This window comes from Phyllobates terribilis, unplaced genomic scaffold, assembly GCF_046119375.1.
Source record: "Phyllobates terribilis strain yellow unplaced genomic scaffold, ASM4611937v1 Scaffold_1__5_contigs__length_1240528914, whole genome shotgun sequence".
NCBI classification, from domain to species: Eukaryota; Metazoa; Chordata; class Amphibia; order Anura; family Dendrobatidae; genus Phyllobates; species Phyllobates terribilis.
Genome location: NW_027362761.1, coordinates 125,057,696 through 125,080,386, shown reverse-complemented (window position 1 = coordinate 125,080,386; position 22,691 = coordinate 125,057,696). Strand labels below are relative to the sequence as shown.

At 45.1% G+C, this 22,691-nt stretch overlaps 1 protein-coding gene across 1 annotated transcript; it reads left to right on the top strand.

Moving 5' to 3' along the window:
• The first annotated feature begins 21,146 nt into the window (after positions 1–21,146).
• LOC141163543 (uncharacterized protein F54H12.2-like) lies at positions 21,147–22,451 on the top strand. The gene has a single exon (XM_073649214.1). It carries the CDS (start codon positions 21,147–21,149, stop codon positions 22,449–22,451), a length of 1,305 nt encoding a protein of 434 aa, XP_073505315.1.
• The last annotated feature ends 240 nt before the right edge of the window (positions 22,452–22,691 follow it).

Here is a 22,691-nt window from a genome sequence, read left to right as displayed (position 1 = left end):
TGTCACCGGGTTTGTGCCAGAGCCGCGGTGGACACTGATGGCCAGCCCACCTCTCCCAATACTGGTGCCTGTCCTCTGGTGGGTCGAGCGAGCCCCCCTGCGGTGGAGGCAGGTCTAATCTTTTTAAATTAAATTGTCTCTCTAATTTCAATGAGTACACTTTAAATCCTTTTACAAGGATCTATTGGAGGGCAAGTCTCATGCCAGCAGCCGCATAATTCCAGCTCCAGTGGCGTCCACTAAAGCTGCTGCAGCTAAAAAGCTTTTATAAGGATCGAGCTTGGCGGTCCACCGCAAGGCGTCCTACCGCCAGTCCCAGCCCCTGTGCCTTGGGGTGCCTCCCCGATGCTCTTCACTGAGTGTCCCGGGGGCCCGAACCATTTCCTTTGAAAAAATTAAGTGGCCAAACTGCAGGTGGTGTAGCTTGCTTAACAGCCGGGATAATCCTCTGACTAGCAGACACTGCTACTAGGCACAAAGTATTTCCTGGGCTAGATGCAGTTAAAAGTTTGTAATTAGATACTCTCGTTGGATGCTGAGAAAGCATTCCATAGAGTTTCCTGGCACGCTATATATTATTCTCTTAAAAAGCTTGGGGTAGGGGTCTAGGGGACCCTTTTATAGGCAAATTCACGGCCCTGTATCGCAATACGTCACCTAGGCTGAAGATAAATGGAACATTTTCATCACCTTTCATAATCACCAATGGTACAAGGCAGGGATGTCCTCTGTCCCCTCTCTTATACATCCTAGTGACGGAGCACGTGCTCTCATCAATTCGCCATAACCCCAATATTAGGTGGATTGAGGTGGGAGGCACCGAGTAAAAGTGCTCTGCATTTGCTGATGATGTCCTAGTATATATCACTCAATCACAAATATCCATCCCTGCTGTTATGGCTGAAATAGATCACTTTGTTACATGGTCAAATTTTAAAATCAATACAGCGAAGTCTGAGGCCCTCGATGTCTCCCTCCCCAAATACATACAGGATTCCATCCAGTCCAACTTTCCCTGGGCCTGGCCCTCACTGGGTATCAAATACTTTGGAATTCCTATTCATAGAGACCTCTCCCATCTATGTTATCTTAATTTTGGGCCCTTTATTGAACAACTCCATACAGACCACGGTTGGCAAGTTAGAACTGTAAGATTCACTACGTGAACCACTGGTGTTTTGTGGAAATGCACATGTACACTGTGTTCCAAATTATTATGCAAAAAGTGTTTAGGAGTGATAAGGTAAGAATTTTTTTGTTTGTCAGTTAAACTCATTGATGGTGATGTGTGTCAGGGCTCTTTATATCTCTGTAAACAATTGCAGACACCTGTGCTTATTAGTTTGTCAGGTGTGTCCAATGAAAGGCAAGACTACTTAAGAAGGCTGTCACACATTAATAAGCAGCCTATATTTTCTGCCAAAATGGGAAAGAAAAAGGATGTGTCGGCTGCTGAGAAGCAACAAATTGTGGAGTGTTTAGGTCAAGGCATGACTACAATCAACATTGCCAAGACACTTCATCCTGATCATCGCACAATCAAGAAGTATGTAGCTGATCCACAATACACACGTGTGCGTGCTGATAATGGAAAATTGAGGACTCTTTCCTACAGGCAATTACGTCATTTTAAAAGAGCAGCGGCAAAAAAGCCTTGTCATAGCAGCAGACAAGTTTTTGGAGCTGCTGGTGCCTCCAAAGTCCCCCGAACAAAAAGATGCAGGGTCTTTCAGAGGTTTGCAGCTGTGCGTAAGCCATCCTGTCGACCTCCTCTATCCACTGTACACAAGCAGAAACGGCTCCAGTGGGCCAAACAATATATGAAGACTGACTTCAAAACTGTTTTGTTCACCGATGAGTGCCGTGCAACGCTCGATGCTCCATATGGATGGAGTGGAGGATGGCTGGTTGATGGACACCCCATGCAAACACGGCTACGGCGCCAACAAGGACGAGGTGGAGTAATGTTTTGGGCTGGAATCATGGGGAGAGAGATTGTCGGCCCCTTTAGGATCCCTGACGGGGTAAAGATGAACTCCATAATGTATGTGGAGTTTCTCAAACAGCACTTCCTGCCATGGTTCAAGAAGAAGAACCATGTGTTCCGCAGCAAGATCATTTTCATGCATGACAATGCACCGTCTCATGCTGCATATAACACATCTGCATCTCTGGCTGATATGGGCATAAAAGAGGACAAACTTATGGTGTGACCCCCATGCTCCCCTGACCTCAACCCCATTGAGAACCTCTGGAGCATCATCAAAAGGAGTGTCTATGATGGCGGGAGGCAGTTCAGATCTAAGCAACAGCTCTGGGAGGGGATTCTGTCCTCATTCAAAACAATTGAAGCAGAAACCATCCAAAACCTGACAAATTCAATGGACAAGGGAGTTCAGAAGCTCCTTTTGAACAAGGGGTCCTATGTGCAAATGTAACATCACCTAGAATAAAGTTTTGAGTTGAAAACTGTTTGATTTCAGTTTCTAATAACCTGCTAATGCTTATAATTTCAATAATGACCATTCTTTTGTTCTTTGTTAAAATGAAAAGGTTGATCGAAGAGTGTGGGGGACCTAAGAGCGTAGCAACCCAGTAGTCAGGAAAATTTTGAATTCTGACAATCTGAGGATCATGTTGCAGGTAGTGCAGCAAGAAGGCACTCATGTGTCTTACTAATCTAGGAGCCCAAAATTATTTTCCTGCTAGATGCAGCTAAAAATTATTAATAATTTGAAAGCTGGTGGAGCTAAGTATAGATGGCCTAATAGAATCAGTACTGCACACTGTTACAAGGCCCAAATTATTTTCCAGCCAAGATACAGATAAACATGATTAGTAATTTAAAAGCTTAAAACGGTTGGTGAGGTGATTTTAACAAATCATCAAGCTTTTACTCTCCCCAGGATGACACAGGGGTAGAAAAGTCATTTCGGATCAATGATTTGTTCATTTTTATGAACGTGAGTCTGTCTACATTATCAGTGGAGAGCCGCGTGCGCTTATCTGTTAGCACACCACCAGCAGCGCTGAACACACGTTCAGACAGAACGCTGGCTGCGGGCATGACAAGATCTCCAAGGCGTAAGTGGCGAGCTCCGGCCATTTATCCAGATGGGAAGCCCAAAAAGAGCAAGGGTCCAGTGACACAGTCATGGCTTCAATGTTTACTTGGAGATACTGCTTTACCATCTTCTCTAGGCGTTGACTATGTGTCACACTTCTTGTCTCCTGTGGCCTTGCAAAGGATGGGCTAAAAAAGTGATGAAATGGCTCAGCAAAATTGATGTTACCAGCAGATACTGTGTTTCTGTTACATTTTGAGTGCTGAACACTCGACGGTCCCACGGTTGGTAAGTTGGAACTGTGAGATTCACTACGTGCACCACTAGTGTTTTGGGGAAAAGCACATGTAAGATTCTGCAACAGTCTCTGCTGATACTCCTGCATGCGTGCATCTCTTTCTATGGCAGGAATAATTTCTGCAAATTTACTTTTGTACCGGGGATCTAACAGTGTGGCAACCCAGTAGTCAGGATTATTTCTAATTCTCACAATTCGAGGGTCATGTTGCAGGTAGTGCAGCAAGAAGGCACTCATGTGTCTTGCGCATCCAGGAGCACCAAGTCCCTGTTGTGTTGGTGGCGAGGCAACAATCATGCATCTTTCCTCTGCCCTCTCCCCCCAACGTCGCACAACAGAAATGTGATCAAGGTCTCCCTCATCTGATGAGTCTTCCATCAGTTCGTCTTCCACTTCTTCCTGGGCTCCTGCACCTTCCTCACTAGTTTGGCTGCAGCCATGCGCCCTGGTAAAACCATCTCCCCCACCCTCACATGCCTGCCGCCTTGGTGCTGCCAACCGTCTGGACTAGAGATGAGCGTTGTTCGACTCGAACTGTTCGCCAATCTCAAATTCAAGCTGTTTTGGGCGGTGTTCGAGCCATTCGGCGAACACGAACAATTTGAAAAAAATTCGGCTGTTCGAGGTTATGTTCGATAACTGTTCGTGCACCAAAATCATAACTGGATTTTTTCTCAGTAATGATGAAAATTAATGTTAATACGCAGTTTGAGTGTACAGCGGGGTGGGGGGAGGGGCAGAGGATGGATCTCTGCAGTAATAATGAAGATCTCCATTTTTTTTTCTCTTTCCCGCATTTACAGTGGGGAGGTGCAATCTGTCAGCCTATCAGCAGCGCACACACGGAGCGAAGTGCTTTTTTTCACACAAGCAAGGGCATGTGTCATTGGCAGTGTATGTCACATGTCCTTGCCCTATAAGACCCAGCTATTTTCCCCGTCGCCACCATTTTCTCACTGCTGCAGCTGCGTGTTAGAAGGCACCGCTGTTGCTGTGTGCGCTATACCTTGTTAATTTCAAGCCAATTTTCGCACAAATCTACAGATAGCTTGGGAGTAGGGAATAGTTGTGATTGCAGTCCTTTTAAGGACTAGGTTACAGCATTTCCTACGACTTTAATCAGTTAGGTCTGTGCTCTTAAATAGATAGGTTGGGAGTAAAGACTAATTGTAATTGCAGTCCTTTTCAGGACTAAGTTACATCAGTTCCTATCAGTTTTTGCCAGGCAGGTCTGTGCCAGTGCAGTGCAAGTTTTTTTCACAGCATTTGGCTAAATCTAGCAAAGCTAATCCTTTTTGGCCTATTGCAGAGTGTGTTAGTCAGTGGAGTAGCCTATCTGTGTTGCCAGCTACACCACCTGTGTATAGAATACCAATTTTTTTTACTGCACCTAGTGAAGTAAAACCTTTTGGGCGTAGCATCATTCAATTTTTCCATCTATACTGACATCCATCAGGTTGCAAATTGAATATAATTTTTTTCTGCATCTAGCTCTGAAAAAATATTTGGGCTTCTAGCAGTGTGTGGGACTTGTTCTATTAGTCCATCTATACTGACCTCCACCAGTTTGCAAATTGAATATAATTTTTTTCTGCATCTAGCTCTGAAAAAATATTTGGGCTTCTAGCAGTGTGTGGGACTTGGTCTATTAGTCCATCTATACTGACCTCAATCAGGTTGCAAATTGAATATAATTTTTTTCTGCATCTGGCTCTGAAAAATATTTGGGCTACTAGCAGTGTGTGGGACTTGTTCTATTAGTCCATCTATACTGACCTCCATCAGGTTGCAAATTGAATATAATTTTTTTCTGCATCTAGCTCTGAAAAAATATTTGGGCTTCAAGCAGTGTGTGGGACTTGGTCTATTAGTCCATCTATACTAACCTCCATCAGGTTGCAAATTAAAAATAATTTTTATCTGCATGTAGATCTGAAAAAATATTTGGGCTTCTAGCAGTGTGTGGGACTTGGTCTAAAAGTCCATCTATACTGACCTCCATCAGGTTGCAAATTGAATATAATTTTTTACTGCATCTAGCTCTGAAAAAATATTTGGGCTTCTAGCAGTGTGTGGGACTTGGTCTATTAGTCCATCTATACTGACCTCCATCACGTTGCAAATTAAAAATAATTTTTATCTGCATCTAGCTCTGAAAAAATATTTGGGCTTCTAGCAGTGTGTGGGACTTGTTCTATTAGTCCATCTATACTGACCTCCACCAGGTTGCAAATTGAATATATTTTTTTTCTGCATCTAGCTCTGAAAAAATATTTGGGCTTCTAGCAGTGTGTGGGACTTGTTCTATTAGTCCATCTATACTGACCTCCATCGGGTTGCAAATTGAATATAATTTTTTTCTGCATCTAGCTCTGAAAAAATATTTGGGCTTCTAGCAGTGTGTGGGACTTGTTCTATTAGTCCATCTATACTGACCTCCATCAGGTTGCAAATTAAAAATAATTTTTATCTGCATCTAGCTCTGAAAAAATATTTGGGCTTCTAGCAGTGTGTGGGACTTGTTCTATTAGTCCATCTATGCTGACCTCCATCAGGCTGCAAATTGAATATAATTTTTTTCTGCATCCAGCTCTGAAAAAATATTTGGGCTTCTAGCAGTGTGTGGGACTTGGTCTATCAGTCCATCTATACTGACCTCCATCAGGTTGCAAATTAAAAATAATTTTTATCTGCATCTAGCTCTGAAAAAATATTTGGGCTTCCAGCAGTGTGTGGGACTTGGTCTTTTAGTCCATCTATACTGACCTCCATCAGGTTGCAAATTAAATATAATTTTTTTCTGCATCTAGCTCTGAAAAAATTTTTGGGCTTCTAGCAGTGTGCCGGACTTGGTCTATTAGTCCATCTATACTGACCTCCATCAGGTTGCAAATTAAAAATAATTTTTATCTGTATCTAGCTCTGAAAAAATATTTGGGCTTCTAGCAGTGTGTGGGACTTGTTCTATTAGTCCATCTATACTGACCTCCATTAGGTTACAAATTGAATATAATTTTTTTCTGCATCTAACCCAGCCAATAGTTTTGGCCCAATACCGCAATTTGGCCACTCAGCTCTGCTCGGTTCCCATCCATTGTTTTTTTGTGCAAACAACTCCAGAGTTGTGAATTAGTTAACCACCAAAATGAGTGGAAAAAGGCCTGCTGCTGGTGGAAAGGGGAATAGGCGTGTTGGGAAGGGGAAAAAAGGTTGCGTCCGTGGGGTAGGTGTTAAAGCAACAGTAACATCTGCAGAAGAAAGACCATCTTCCAGCCAAACTAAAATGTCTACTTCTTCTAGCGGACAATGTGATAAGATCCCTTTCTTACGGCCACGCCAATCGTTACAAATTCCAGATGAGGCACAAAAACAGCAGGTGCTTCAACGGATATCAAGTGCTCCTTTAAGCGGGCTCTCCTGCAGAGCTGTTTACTCATACTATAGCCTGGGAATCAGAGGTCGGCTCCAGCGCTTCTGTGAATCCAGACGAGGAAATGATCTGCACTGATGCCCAGAATCTTTATGAGTCGGATCCAGGACCAGACGCAGAAGGTTCTGACCATAATGTAGACCCTCATTCCCAAACTGTAACTCCTGTTGGTGGAGACAATGAGGAAGACAATAATGAGACTCAAATACCTGATTGGAGCGACAACTTTAGTTTTTTGTCAGGGCTGGAACAGGTTGGCTCTGAGGACGACGGGTGTGATAACACACAGGGTGATGATGATGAGGTTGGAGATCCCACTTACTGTCAACCCACAGTCAGCCAAGAGATGAGGTCAGAAGAGGAGGTGGAGGAGAATGCTAGTGACGACGAGGTCAGGTTGCGCCTTCCTGGACAGAGACGTAGTACTGGAAGCACGTCAACAACTGCATCCTCAAACACAACTCTGCCTCTCACCACAACTCGTGGTGGCTCTTCAGGTCGCATGGGTGCTAAGCCTTGCATAGCCTGGGCATTTTTTCAGATCGATAAAGATGACCCAACTCGTGTTATCTGTAACATTTGTCAGCAAAAAGCTAAGTAGAGGCCAAAAAATACATAGGTTGAGTTCTTCATGCATGAACTGGCACATGGACATGAATCATAAGTTGCGGTGGGAAGCTCACTGTGCTACAATGCGGCCTAGCCGGCCGGGCCAACCACCGTCTGCCACATCTTGTGCATCTGCGGCCTCTTCATCCTCTGTGACTGGGGGGACAGCAGTCACACCTGTTTTGGGATGCAGACCTGCCACCTCTTTACCCGCAACAGCCAGCGTGATTGGCGGGTCATCATTTTCTTTGGAGGTGGTAACACCAGCTGGTGTTGAGCGCTGTCCGACATCGATAGCACCACCTTTGGATCAAGGCAACCTAACATGTCCGTCTGCATCTTCCTCACAGACCGGCAGTTTGCCGGGGACACCCATCTCAACCCCGTCTAAGCACAACAGCCAGCCCTCGGTCCCTCAGATGTGGACAAGTAAAAGACCATTTCCCCCTAGCCATGAGAAAGCTAAGAGGTTGAATTTCAACATCTGCAAGCTCTTGGCTACAGAAATGCTGCCTTTCCGCCTGGTGGACACAGAGGATTTTCGAGACCTTATGTCCATCGCAGTGCCCCAGTACCAGATGTCCAGTCGGCACTACTTCTCAAAGAAAGGTGTGTCTGCGCTCCACCAGCATGTCGCACACAACATCACCGCTTCTTTGAGAAACTTTGTGTGTGACAGGGTGCATTTCACCACAGACACTTGGACGAGTAGGCATGGACACGGGCGTTACATGTCGCTGACTGGGCACTGGGTAACTATGGTGACAGCAGGACAAGGGGCTGCTGTCCAAGTCTTGCCGTCCCCACGAGTTGTGCGTCAATCCTCTTTATCTCAAAGTTCCTCCACTGCTTTTGCCTCCTCAACCTCCTCTCGCTGTGTGGTCACTTCCGCCGTTCGCATCCCGCAGCTCCGCGACTTACATCTCTACAAAAGTCGTTGGGCCTGCCACTTCACCGGCTAAAATGCGATGTGCCTACCCGGTGGAATTCAACTCTGCACATGTTGCAGCGACTGTGGCAGCACCGACAAGCCCTGGTGCAATGCGTTCTGACGTATAGCCTGGGACAACGAGATCCAGAGGTGGGGCAAATCACGCTGGAGGAGTGGTCTCAGATCAGGGACCTATGCACCCTTCTGCACAGTATTGAAATGGCGACGAAGATGTTTAGTGCTGACGATGACATTATCAGCATGACTATTCTGGTTATTTACATGCTGGAGCACATGTTAAACAGAATTCGGAGTCAGGTGGTGGCACAAGAGGAGGTGGAGGACGTAGAGGAGGAGGAGTTGTATGCGGAAGAGCTAACATCTGCAAGGTCCAGACGGTCGGCAGCACCAAGGCGGCAGGCATGTGAGGGTGGGGGAGATGGTTTTACCAAGGTGCATGGTAGCAGCCAAACTAGTGAGGAAGGTGCCGGAGCCCAGGAAGAAGTGGAGGACGAACTGATGGAAGACTCATCAGATGAGTGAGATCTTGATCACATTTCTGTTGTGCGAGGTTGGGGGGAGAGGACAGAGGAAGGAAGCATGATTGTTACCTCGCCACCAACACAACAGGGATATGGTGTTCCTGGATGCGCAAGACACATGAGTGCCTTCTTGCTGCACTACCTGCAACATGACCCTCGAATTGTGAGAATTAGAAATAATCCTGACTACTGGTTTGCCACACTGTTAGATCCCCGGTACAAAAGTAAATTAGCAGAAATTATTCCTGCCATAGAAAGGGATGCACGCATGCAGGAGTATCAGCAGAGACTGTTGCAGAATCTTACATGTGCTTTTCCACAAAACACCAGTGGTGCACGTAGTGAATCTCACAGTTCCAACTTGCCAACCGTGGGACCGTCGAGTGTTCAGCACTCAAAACGTAACAGAAACACAGTATCTGCTGGTAGCATCAATTTTGCGGAATCATTTCACCACTTTTTTAGCCCATCCTTTGCAAGGCCACAAGAGACAAGAAGTCTGACACATAGTCAACGCCTAGAGACGATGGTACAGGAGTATCTGCAAGTAAACATTGAAGCCATGACTGTGTCACTGGACCCTTGCTCTTTTTGGGCTTCCAATCTGGATAAATGGCCAGAGCTAGCCACTTACGCCTTGGAGATCTTGTCATGCCCCGCAGCCAGCGTTCTGTCTGAACGTGTGTTCAGCGCTGCTGGTGGTGTGCTGACAGATAAGCGCACGCGGCTCTCCACTGACAACGTAGACAGACTCACGGTCATAAAGATGAACAAATCATGGTTCCGAAAAGACTTTTCTACCCCTGTGTCATCCTGGGGAGAGTAAAAGCTTGATGATTGGTTAAAATCACCTCACCAACCGTTTTAAGCTTTCAAATTAGTAATCATGTTTATCTGTATCTTGGCTGGAAAATAATTTGGGCTTTGAAGCAGTGTGCAGTACTTATTCTATTAGGCCATCTATACTAAGCTCCACCAGATTTAAAATTACTAATCATGTTTATCTGTATCTTGTCTGGAAAATAATTTGGGCTTTGTAGCAGTGTGCGGTACTGATTCTATTAGGCCATCTATACTAAGCTCCACCAGATTTAAAATTACTAATCATGTTTATCTGTATCTTGGCTGGAAAATAATTTGGGCTTTGTAGCATTGTGCAGCACTGATTCTATTAGGCCATCTATACTAAGCTCCACCAGATTTAAAATTAATAATAATTTTTAGCTGCATCTAGCCCGGAAAATAATTTTGGGGCTCCGAGATGCGCAAGACACATAAGTGCTTTCATGCTGCACTACCTGCAACATGACCCTCAGATTGTTAGATTTTGAAGTAATCCTAACTACTGGTTTGCCACACTCTTAGATCCCCCACAATCTTCGATCAACCTTTTCATTTTAATAAAGACCAAAAAAATGGTCATTTTTGAAATTATAAGCATTAGCAGGTTTTTAGAAACTGAAATCAAACAGTTTTCAACTCAAAACTTTATTCTAGGTGATGTTACATTTGCACATAGGACCCCTTGTTCGAAAGGAGCTTCTGAACTCTCTCGTCCTTTGAATTTGTCAGGTTTTGGATGGTTTCTGCTTCAATTGTTTTGCATGAGGACAGAATACCCTCCCAGAGCTGTTGCTTAGATGTGAACTGCCTCCCGCCATCATAGACACTCCTTTTGATGATGCTCCAGAGGTTCTGAATGGGGTAGAGGTCAGGGGAGCATGGGGGTCACACCATAAGCTTGTCCTCTTTTATGCCCATATCAGCCAGAGACGCAGATGTGTTATGTGCAGCATGAGACGGTGCATTATCATGCATGAAAATGATCTTGCTGTGGAATACACGGTTCTTCTTCTTGAACCATAGCATGAAGTGCTGTTTGAGAAACTCCACATACATTATGGAGTTTATCTTTACCCCTTCAGGGATCCTAAAGGGGCCGACAATCTCTCTCCCCATGATTCCAGCCCAAAACATTACTCCACCTCCTCCTTGTTGGCGCTGTAGCCGTGTTTGCGTGGGGTGTCCATCAACCAGTCATCCTCCACTCCATCCATCTGGACCATCGAGCGTTGCACGTCACTCATCCGTGAACAAAATAGTTTTGAAATCAGTCTTCATGTATTGTTTGGCCCACTGGAGCTTTTTCTGCTTGTGTGCAGTGGATAGAGGAGGTCGACAGGATGGCGCACGCACAGCTGCAAACCTCTGAAGGACCCTGCATCTTGTTGTTCGGGGGACGTTGGAGGCACCAGCAGCTCCAAAAACTAGTCTGCTGCTATGACAAGTCTTTTTTGCCGCTGCTCTTTTAACCTGACGTAATTTCCTGTTGGAAAGAGTCCTCAATTTGCCCTTATCAGCACGCACACGTGTGTACTGTGAATCAGCTACATACTTCTTGATTGCCAAGACACTTCATCCTGATCATCGCACAATGTTGATTGTAGTCATGCCTTGACCTAAACACTCCACAATTTGTTGCTTCTCAGCAGCCGACACATCCTTTTTCTTTCCCATTTTGGCAGAAAATGTAGGCTGCTTAATAATGTGGGACAGCCTTCTTAAGTAGTCTTGCCTTTCATTGGACACACCTGCCAAACTAATTAGCACAGGTGTCTGCAATTGCTTGCAGTGATAAAAAGAGCCCTGACACACATCACCATCAATGAGTTTAACTGACAAACAAACAAATTCTTCCCTTATCACTCCTAAACACTTTTTGCATAATTATTTGGAACACAGTGTACATGTGCTTTTCCCCAAAACACCAGTGGTTCACGTAGTGAATCTTACAGTTCTAACTTGCCAACCGTGGTCTGTATGGAGTTGTTCAATAAAGGGCCCAAAATGAAGATAACATAGACGGGAGACGTCTCTATGAATTGGAATTCCTAAGTATTTGATACCCTGTGAGGGCCAGGCAAAGGGAAAGTTGGACTGGATGGAATCCTGTATGGATTTGGGGAGGGAGACATCGAGGGCCTCAGACTTCGCTGAATTGATTTTAAAATTTGACCATGAAACAAAGTGATCTATTTCAGCCATAACAGCAGGGATGGATATATGTGATTGAGTGATATATACTAGGACATCATCAGCAAATAGAGAGCACTTGTACTCGGTGCCTCCCACCTCAATCCACCTAATATTGGGGTTATAGCGAATTGATGAGAGCAGGTGCTCCGTCACTAGGATGTATAAGAGAGGGGACAGAGGACATCCTGCCTTGTCCCATTGGTGATTATGAAAGGTGATGAAAATGTTCTGATGCACCCCCTGGGCCTGGGGACACCCGGAGCCGGACCCTTTTTGGTGGATGCTGGTGGTTGTAGTCTCCGTGGCGGCGACCCGGTTCCGTGGCTCAGGGCGGTCAAACCAGTGGCGGAACTATTAATGCGGTTTTGATGTTTAAATGTCCGACTATGCCACCCGTAGATTGCGGTCAGAGTGATCCGCCGCTGCAGGGCAGACCGCTGAGGCTGGTGTTGTGGGTGCGGCAGAGCGTAGCATAACTCCCCACCGGAGGAGTATAGCCTCAGGGCAATGTATGCGGAGGATGGGGGTGATAGTGCAGGGCAGCAGCAGTAACGACACGGAGTCAGTGATGCAGTCCAGGGCCTTTACTCACAGTTCTTATTATCCAGACCACTTCTGCAGGTAACGGCTGCCCACGTTGTAATGTGCTCACCAGGTAAGGGGCTCAGACAACTCCCAGATAACTTTGGAACGCTTCACAGGACCCCCTTTGTGTGTCCTTTGTCTGGCCTTTCTTACCAATTCTTCTGTCTGGCTGCCTCAGGCCTCCTCTTGGTAAACTTGGCGCCAGTTTCCCTGACCCTATATGGTGCCTTCCTAGCGGGTGTAGCGAGGGGCTGCGCCACATAAAATGTCACAGCCTCCGGTTTCTAGCTGAGGGTGGTTTCCCGCCTCCACTAGTTTCGGGGACCGGTCTCCCCCTTAGGCCTGACCCCTCCACGCAGGTGGATTCGGGCGTGAGCTGGTGACTCGCCCGTCCGCACCCCTGGAATCCCTTCGTTCCTCGTTCCTGGAGCCTTCTCCGCTCCTCTTCCTTCCTTCTCCCTCTTCCAGGCCTGGGCCTCTGTTACTAGGCCCGCCTCCGGAGCAGAGCTCATGCAGAGCCCCTGCTCCCTGCCACTTCTGCTCAGACTTCTCTGCACTGAACTAAGATGGTGCCCACATTTTATACTCCCTTCTCAATGCACCCAGGAACTGCTTCCTCCCTGCTCCTGCACTACAGGGTTCCCCTTCCTCAGTGTTCCCTCCCCCCACTCCAGCCAGGGACAGGGACTGTCGTGCCCATCTCAGGGGCATATTGGTCGCCCTGCCCCACGGCAATGTGGTGTAATGCATGCAGGTGTCGGGTCCTGATCCACACTCCATCCTTACCTGAGAGTGAGATATCACACCTCTGGGTGAGGTGCAATACCTCTGTAGCAACCGAGCCCTCAGGGTGCTACAGTTCCATTTATCTTCAGCCTAGGTGACGTATTGCGATACAGGGCCGTGATTTTGGCTATAAAAGGGTCCCCTAGACCCCTACCCCAAGCTTTTTAAGAGAATCATATATGGCGTGCCAGGAGACTCTATGGAATGCTTTCTCAGCATCCAACGAGAGTATCTAATTACAAATTTTTAACTGCATCTAGCCCAGGAAATACTTTTTGCCTAGTAGCAGTGTCTGCTAGTCAGCGGATTATCTCGGCTGTTAAGCAAGCTACACCACCTGTAGTTTGGACACTTAATTTTTTCAAAGGAAATGCTTCGGGACCACGGGATAATCAGTGAAGAGCATCAGGAGGCACCCCAAGGCATAGGGGCTGGGACTGGCAGTAGGATGCCTTGCGGTGGACAGCCGAGCTCGATCCTTATAAAAGCTTTTTAACTGCAGCAGCTTTAGTGGACGCTACTGGAGCTGGAATTACGCGGCTGCTGGTATGAGACTTGCCCTCCAATAGATCCTTGTAAATGGATTTAAAGTGTATTCATTCAAATTAGAGAGACAATTTAAATTAAAAAGCTTAGAGCTGCCTCCACCACAGGGGGGCTCGCTCGACCCACCAGCGGACAGGCACCAGTATTGGGAGAGGGCGGCTGGCCGTCAGGGTTCACCGCGGCTCTGGCACAAACCCGGCGACACGGAGGTGGCACGGGCAGGAGCGGACTGAACGTGTCGGCTTCTCACTTTTTGGATTTTAGAAGGGCATGACATGCCTATATCTGTGTCTCCCCCTCCTTTTACTCCTCCACCTCTTTTCTTTTCTCATGACTATATGTACTTGTCACTTTTCCATGTGTTAGTTGTGTCTTCTGAGCAGTTTGTCAGCTTTTGGACACCTTTGAAGGTGTTTTCTATGTGTTTCTATGTGTTTTTGTTTGCCTGCCATTGGTTTTAACGGTGTTCGAAGGTGTTCGACGAACAGTTTGACGAACAGTTCGGCGAACACACGGGTGTTTGACGAACCGAACCGAACTCGAACACTATGGGGGTGGCTCAACACTAGTCGTGAGCTGAAACGGATCTATACTGATGAGATTTTCAGTAAATTTATTTTTGCGCTTACAGAACTGTATTTGTTTTTTGGCTGTCATTTCTACGACGCGCTCGCGATACACTACGCAGGCACGTCTCAAGACCTCTACGTCCTGTTGACAGTATGCTTTGAGCTCTGCTTGCAAATCAAACGTATTGTTTTTCACCAATTCGTACCATGTTGTGAATTCCTTTTTCTCACTATGCGTCATGTACTCTACGCCATAATAGTTAGCATCTGGCATAGGCCCTACATAGGACTGATTTTCATCAGTGTTAAAAAAATGTGGAAAGTGACCCTTAGCGCCTGAAAATCCCATAGCTTGCGGCAACTTACTCAGCTTCATGGGAATGAAATTTAAAGAGTCGATGAATCTCATGTCTAAATCGGGTAATGATACACACAACAGGCGACCGCCTTGTGCTATCATGTTGACGCACAGCTTCTCACGGATCAGCTCTTTAACGATAAAGTAGGAATCGTATCGAGCAGCATTGTGAGCAATAAAAGTGTAACCTACATACCCACCCTTTGTAAAAAAATGTACAAAGTCGGTAGCACAAACTCCCAGCTAGATATCCCGTGCAAATCTGTGGCAAAAACTTAATTGGGATGGTGCGTTCCCGCCTCTTGCATACATTCAAAATCGTAAAAGATGTATTGTTCCGTAGATTTCTTCGGTGTATAGCGCTGCATGTAACATAGATGATTATCGAATCTGCTCACCGGAACACCGCAAATGGAGCATCGTACACCGACGCATCGGTGTTCATCATCTACGATTTGGGGCACATTTAAGTTTACAAAATGACCAGTCAGTCTCAGCGAGACTTCTGTGGAGTTCTAAGCAGCTCGCTGAATGACAAAATACATGGCAGCGTGGGCATTGCATATGCTCTGCAGCTGTATCAGAGCAATCCGACCTCTGACACGCGGAGCAAAAGTATTGACAAGAGTGATTATTTTTGTGATGAAATGCAGAACTGCACTTTTCACAAAAGAATTTAGCTCCTATGAATCCTTTTATATTTTTTATACTGTAATAATGATTATCATGATGTAGAATATATAATATTTTGTCTGTGGGTTCTTTATCCGTGTGAAAATAGCGCCAGTCTCCCTGACTAAAGTATAGAACTTTAATGGTAACGTTCAAATACGTCTCAAACGCTCTAATGTCGCTAAAGCTCACTAGTTGATCGTCGGGTAGTTTCAAATTTCAGTGCAGCTCCGCCGCACGTTTCATTAAATCATCGTCAGGCGGGTCGTCTTCAGCCAGTAAGGCGTAGAGAGACGCCAAACACTGATTAGAGCCGTAGTTGTCAAAATCAAACAACATTTGTCGTTTCTGATGAATAATTCGTGTATAAACTATAGATCTCAGTCGTCTGCATTTTATACCTCCCCGTCTATTCCTAACGACGCTTACTATCAATTTCAAGCAGTTGCCGGCTATGCACTCGGCGTTGCTTTGCAACGCGTTGCCCACGGCATTTAGGAAAGCAGTCGCGTAAAATTGTTCTCTACATTGTTTAAAACCGTAGACTGGATTTAGTCTTCCGCCCCCTTCTAATCTTAATTGTATAAAGTCCCCCGGCTCGATATCCCTCACGATGCTATCCAGTAACGTTTGAATAGAACCGTGTATGATATTCAAAGGAGCGTATACGGTCTAAATTCACAAATCTAAAATGATCGATATACTGATAGGCGTTGAGGTTACTCATCTCCCCACGAACATGAAATAAGTGTTCCAAAAAGCATGAATGTTCGCTTATGGCCGGTGTATGAGGAGGTGAAAACTGTGGCGCTGCATCTTGTCGATCATCGTGCGAGATTTCAACACCGGAGACTGTAGGTGTATCCGACGCGGAATTCTGCGGCGTGTCTAGGAATTGAGAATCTATCGAGGATTCGCGTTCTGCCGTCTCAGTGACGACTGTCGGCGAAAGCTGAAGTGTTATAGTGTTCTGTGGGGGTCGTCCTTGCATCACGTGTGGTGAGTCAATAGCAGTGCGCTTTACCCTATTCTTTAGTTTTTTTCGCCTCTTTAACGCGCGTGTAGCGTTTGTTGCTTTTTTAATATAACGTTTTATGACGCGTGGTTTATTGAAAAAACCTTTACGCGGGGGTCTGCGTTTCACACCGCGACCCGTCATGCCTAGTCATAATGTACGAGTCCTCGGTAGGTTTTTAACGGCTTCAACAGCCTCTGTGTACAGCGGTTCTAAAGCCATTATTTCTGAAATGCTGGCTCTATCCGGACATTGTGCGGACAGTTCTGTACAACGATCCAACAGGTAAGCTAAATGATTGTGTGCGTTGATAAGCGTCATGGTATGACTGTATAGGTTGTTAAATACTCTTTTTACATCTAGGGGCCATTGTTTGTACGATGATATACTGTCTCGAGTTTTCTGTTTTTTAGGTTTTATTGGCCGTATTGTGGTGTTACGCGGCCGTTTCTGAACTTTAGGCTTCTGTGGTGTAGCTATAGTGTCACAAACCCGTAATACATTTGGTTCAATACTCATTGACCTACCTGAGGGTCCTGCAGAGATTGTTTCAGAATCATGGGATGTCGAGGTTCCTGCATTTAGACTGCCGCTTTTGTTGACAGATCTGGTTTTAGGGCTTGGATGAAATGAGTTACTTGTGGCTTTTTGCTCTGAGGGGTGCGGAGGGTTTACGTTTTTAAGTTGAGTGGGTTGCTTCCACAGATGTTCCAGCGGCGACCTGCGTTCAAATTCTTTTTTCTCAAAAATAGTTCTGAAGGCAGGCTTGTCTACGTGCTGTCTTTCTAGGCGCGTCTGCGTAAGAAAATGGAGAGCTCGTAATTAATCTATGGCGCATCTTTGCAAAATAGGAAAATGAGAGTAAACATTGTTGTAACGGATTAGTATGGTTTAAAAAACTTACACGTCAAGTTGATAGGTCTCCAAAGCGGTTGGGTGGGGGATGAATACGATGTTGACGGGTGTGTATAATTTTCTTCGGTTCTTGTACCGGTACCGAGTAGTGAAGCATTTTCTTTGTCTTCTGTTTCATCGTCTGATCCGGTTAAATCGATGATGGTCTCTGAAATAAATAACCGGTAATTTACCACACAGCTGGCCATTCTATTGTAGAGCACGGCGACATTTGTAGTTGACAATACCTTCCGTAGATGTTGACGGGTACGTAGGGCTCCATATATCCTGGCCTGTGACTGAATATACAGGTTGTTGCGTACAAGCTTCATCGTCGCTGGTGTTGGCGGACGGACGGTCATCGTCAGAGACTGCACAATCTATGAAACTCTCTGAAATAAATAGACGTCGAATTACAACAAAACTTCACAAGATAATGTAGAGTACAAAGAGCTTTTTGTTACCGGACTTACCATACATAGGTAGGCTGTGTATATCCAAGGTCCTGGAGTTATCCTGGGACCACTCGGCCATTACTCCAGCGTCCAATTGCTGCGATTCGGTCAGTAGTTCCTGTGAGTCTGGGTATTGAGGATCTTCCTCTAGATCGAAATTAACATGACGGCCCCCAGAGACCGTTTCACGTTGCGCTTCAGCCATCAGACACTGTGTCACTGCGTGGCATTCCTCTTCTATATCGGCGTCTAGGAATCTAGCTTTTAAAATAAAATAAAAGCGTGGTAGGTATCCCCCATCCTATAACTTCATTTTCACACATTCTCTCTAAAACTTTACTTACTTAGTTGGCTGTCCGTGAGTTGCTCCTCGCCGGCGCCGTGATCGTTAAAATTACGGTTCATCTGTCACAAGCGCATAACGTCATACAATATATAGCGACAAAATAAGCGCATAAACTATAAAATACTTACAACAATTACAATGAAAAATTAATATACAAGACATAATAATGGTGACAATCAGGCATTCAGTATTAAATAAACATTATACAGACCCATGATATGCTAAAAGATAATTACATACATAGACGGTATTCAATATCTTGTCACCTCTTCAGACTCAGTGTTCTGATAATCTGAATGAACAATTTGCACGGATATATATACACGGTTGACTACGTCACGTGAGCAGTTTTTTGCTGCGGTATACTAAAAAAAAAAAAAAATGTTCCGTAGGTTGGGAAAAATCAATCCATACCAGTTTTACCATGTATAACTATATTAGCTAGTTAATTAAGGACTGCCCTTAATTATCTTGTCAGAAACCAATAATCATTAACATTATTGTATTGATTGATATGGCTAGTTAATGTTACTTCTTAGCCTGGGAATAGTTTTTTTGCTGCGTCATACTAAAAATGTTACCTAGAATGGGAAAATCAATCCATACCAGTTTTACCCTGTATAACTATGATAACTAGTTAATTAAGGATTGAATCTAAATCCGGCACCATTTTGTTTTCAAAATGCCTAACGTCGAAACTCTGTTACACAAGCATTATTATACTGCAAAGAGTCCAGGTTCCTACGGAGGGATACAGCTCTATAATGCCGTTAAGAAATATGGCGTGCGTAGAAAGACTGTCGCAGAGTGGCTTAGCGATCAAGAAGCGTATTCTCTACACAAATCCGTAAGAAGACGGTTTATCAGAAATCTGATCATAGTTAGCGATGTGGATAGTCTCTGGCAGGCGGATCTCGTCTGCATGAATGACTATGCTAACGATAACGACGGTTTAAAATATATTTTAACGGTCATAGATGTTCTATCCAAATACGTCTGGGTCATCGGCCTGTGGACCAAGACCGGCAAGGAGCTCGCAAAAGCTTTTGAGATGATTTTTAAAAGCGAATGACATATCCCGCAAAAACTACAAACGGATCGCGGGAAAGAATTTATGAATAAGCCCGTCGCTACGCTTTGTATAGAGTATAACGTACATCAGTTCTTTACGAATAATACGGTGAAAGCTGCGGTCGTGGAAAGATTTAATCGCACTTTGAAAGCTCGTATGTGGCGCTATTTAACGGCTCATAACACATTGAGATATATAGACATATTACCTGATTTAGTGCACTCTTACAATAACGCTTATCATCGCTCTATAAGATGCAGTCCTGCCTCTGTCACGAAAGCTAACTCCATGACTGTATGGCGCAGCGCTTATCAAGACGTCTCCACAGCGAAAAGATTTAAACCTCTATTAAAACCGGGGGATAACGTCCGGATTGTACGGCATAAGCATATCTTTTCAAAAGGCTACGAGCAAACTTACGTGAAATTTTCGTGGTCTCGTCTGTAAATACACGATTCAGAAAACCTCTCTACGCATTAAACGATTTGAGCGGTGAAAATGTAGAAGGGTCTTTTTATGAAGACGAACTACAAAAGGTGCCGCAAGACGCTAATAGGATCTACAAAGTTGAAAAAGTGTTGAAAAAACGCAGGCGTCGCTGTGCAACTCATTATTTTGTGAAGTGGCTCGGATATCCCGATAAATTCAATAGTTGGATAGAAGAAAATCAATTAACGACCGTATAAAGCATGGAAGATGATTCGTTTTACGTTACACTACCTAGCAATTCATCATCCAAAATCTACCCCGAAAATACTATTTCGAGTTACACCACCAAGCTAGCAAAGGCCGTTCATCTTTCAGGAGCTTATGAAGTGGCGTTAACAGAAATACAGTACCCCCATACGTGGAACACGTTCGACGCTTTTGAAGGGAACTTCTACGCTGCTAAATACAACGAGCCGTTAGAGGTTTATCATGTAAAATCAGAATTTTACCCGAACATTCAAAAGCTGGTCGGTACAGTCAATGCGCGAATAGAATCGCTGAATTTATCCACGCCTGCCTATAGGATATGTTATGATGATCTACGTCGAGAGGTAATCCTACCCAACCCATCACCTATACAGTTTGCTCTGGGTATTAAGCTAAAATTTATTTTCGGACTACAGACCGTCGATGATTCACCCGCAGCTTTAATGCCGTGGAATCGCCGCTTTTACCCCGATTCAAAGGCGGGTTTTTATTCGCTTTTTGTATACACTGATATAATTCAACATCAGCTTGTGGGCGACAGCTACGTTCAACTGTTACGGACCGTAGAAGTTAGCGGCGATGATAACGATATTGTCACAGTGCGCTACTCGCGGCCAGATTACATACCGCTGTGCAAACAACACTTTGACACTGTAACTGTTACTGTCATGTCGGACCAGGGTATGCCGGTTAAATTCAGATATGGAAAGTGTATAGTGCGATTACATTTTAGGCCTCGCAAGACTACGCCACGGTAAAAATGATGTCTCAAAGAGTTTACGGCGATCCCGCCTTGTACGCCCGGTACTATGTAGCTCAAGCAGGGCATGGCTTAGAGGGGTTCCGCGGTGATGAATACATGTACGGCGCCGGTCTCGGTGGTCTGTTTAGAAGTCTTTTTAGAAGAGCAGTACCGCTTTTCAGAAAAGGCCTAGAACTAGTCAAATCGCATGTAAAAACAGCCGTAAGAAACATTGCTAAAGACGCTATCACGAGTATGTCTATGGCGGTAGTGGACAGATTGAATCGCACCTCTAAACAATCAAGAGGGCGACGGACTAATCTACGTAACCACAAAATTGCGTGAAAGAAAAAGAGAAAGAAACTCTTTACCACGAGCGAAAAGACCCCGCTCACCGCGAATCCCGCCGCACCTCATGAATAACACTGCTCAGCGTAAATCGAGTTTGCGTCAGAAGTCCGCAAGACGCCTCATGACTGACATCTTCTAATAACAGGTCATGGCGTTTATTCACGATGCGTCGATAGAGTACGCTAAAAGCGAACTGGATATCTTTACCGTGCCTCCCACGCAGACTAGCGTCGAAAAATCGGTTTTTGTCGAGGTGCAACCCATCGCCGCTCTAGCCGATAACGCACCCCTGGAATTTTTCGTATCGGGAAGCGGAGAATATTATTACGATTTAAATAATACACTCCAGTGCCGCATCTTGAAACAGGACGGTACGGTTCTCGCTGCCGGCACGCGTGTGGGACTTATTAATTACCCCATAGCCACACTTTTCAATCAGGTGGACATTACTCTGGGGGACCGTTTGATTTCACAATCTGATAACCTTTATAGTTACCGGGCCTACATTGAAACGATTTTAAACTACAGTACGCAAGCGTTGAGATCGCAATTTACAGCGGGGTTATTCTATAAAGACACTGCAGGCCATCACCAGACCACCGTACTCGACAGCGAAAATCAAAATTATGTGTTCGCCCGCAGAGCCCACGCAACCCGTCTCTCAAGGCCTGTGGAACTCGTGGGCCCGATCTTCGGTGACATTTTTAATCAACCGAAACTCATTTTGAATGGTCTAGATCTTAAGATCAAGTTATCAAGAAATAAGGACTCGTTTTGCCTTATGACTCCCGAACAGGAACAGTTTAAGGTTCAGATCGTGAACGCAGCCCTCTACGTAAAGAGAGTACAAGTCTCTCCAGCCGTCAGGATCGGTCACAGCCAAGCTCTTCTATCAAGCCCCGCTAAATACGCTCTAGACAGGGCCTGTTTGAAAGTCTATAGCATCCCTGGAGGAACGAGAAATAGTAATCATGAAAATCTTTTTCTGGGCCAGATACCAAAAACGGTGATTCTTTGCTTTGTGGACAACGAGGCCTTCAGCGGCAGTTACCAGAAAAATCCACTTTGCTTTCACCATTATAGGATCAACCACGCTGCTCTGTATTTGGACGGACAGCAGATCCCCGCCAAGCCGTTTCACCCTAATTTTGACGCTGAACATGCTGTGAGGGAATATATGGCTCTCGTTCACATCTCCGGAAAACAAAAAGCCGACGCAGGATTAAGCATAGACCGTGATGATTTTATGAGCGGCTACACTTTCTTCGCATTCGATTTGTCGCCGGATCAGGAACCGAGCGCTCACTTTTCGCTCATTAAAATGGGTAACCTACGGGCCGAAATTCATTTTGCGGATGCCACACCACACACGGTGAATATGATCGTTTATGCTGTCAACACGGCTGTACTGGAGATTAACCAACGTCGAGAAGTCCTATACGACTTTAATTAAACTTTTGTGACTCCACAGTGGATTTCGTCTATAATGAATACTATGCAACTGTCATGCATTTTGAGCCGAAATCCCGTTACTCGGAGTATGTTTGGCGGGGTATTTCCCTGCGACCTCTTACCACGCCATATTATCAGGTATAGACCTAGAGCCTATATCGTCAACACAGATTCTTCGGAAGAGCCCGGTACGCATTGGCTACTCATTATTCTATGCAGGAACAAATCCTTATTTTTTGAC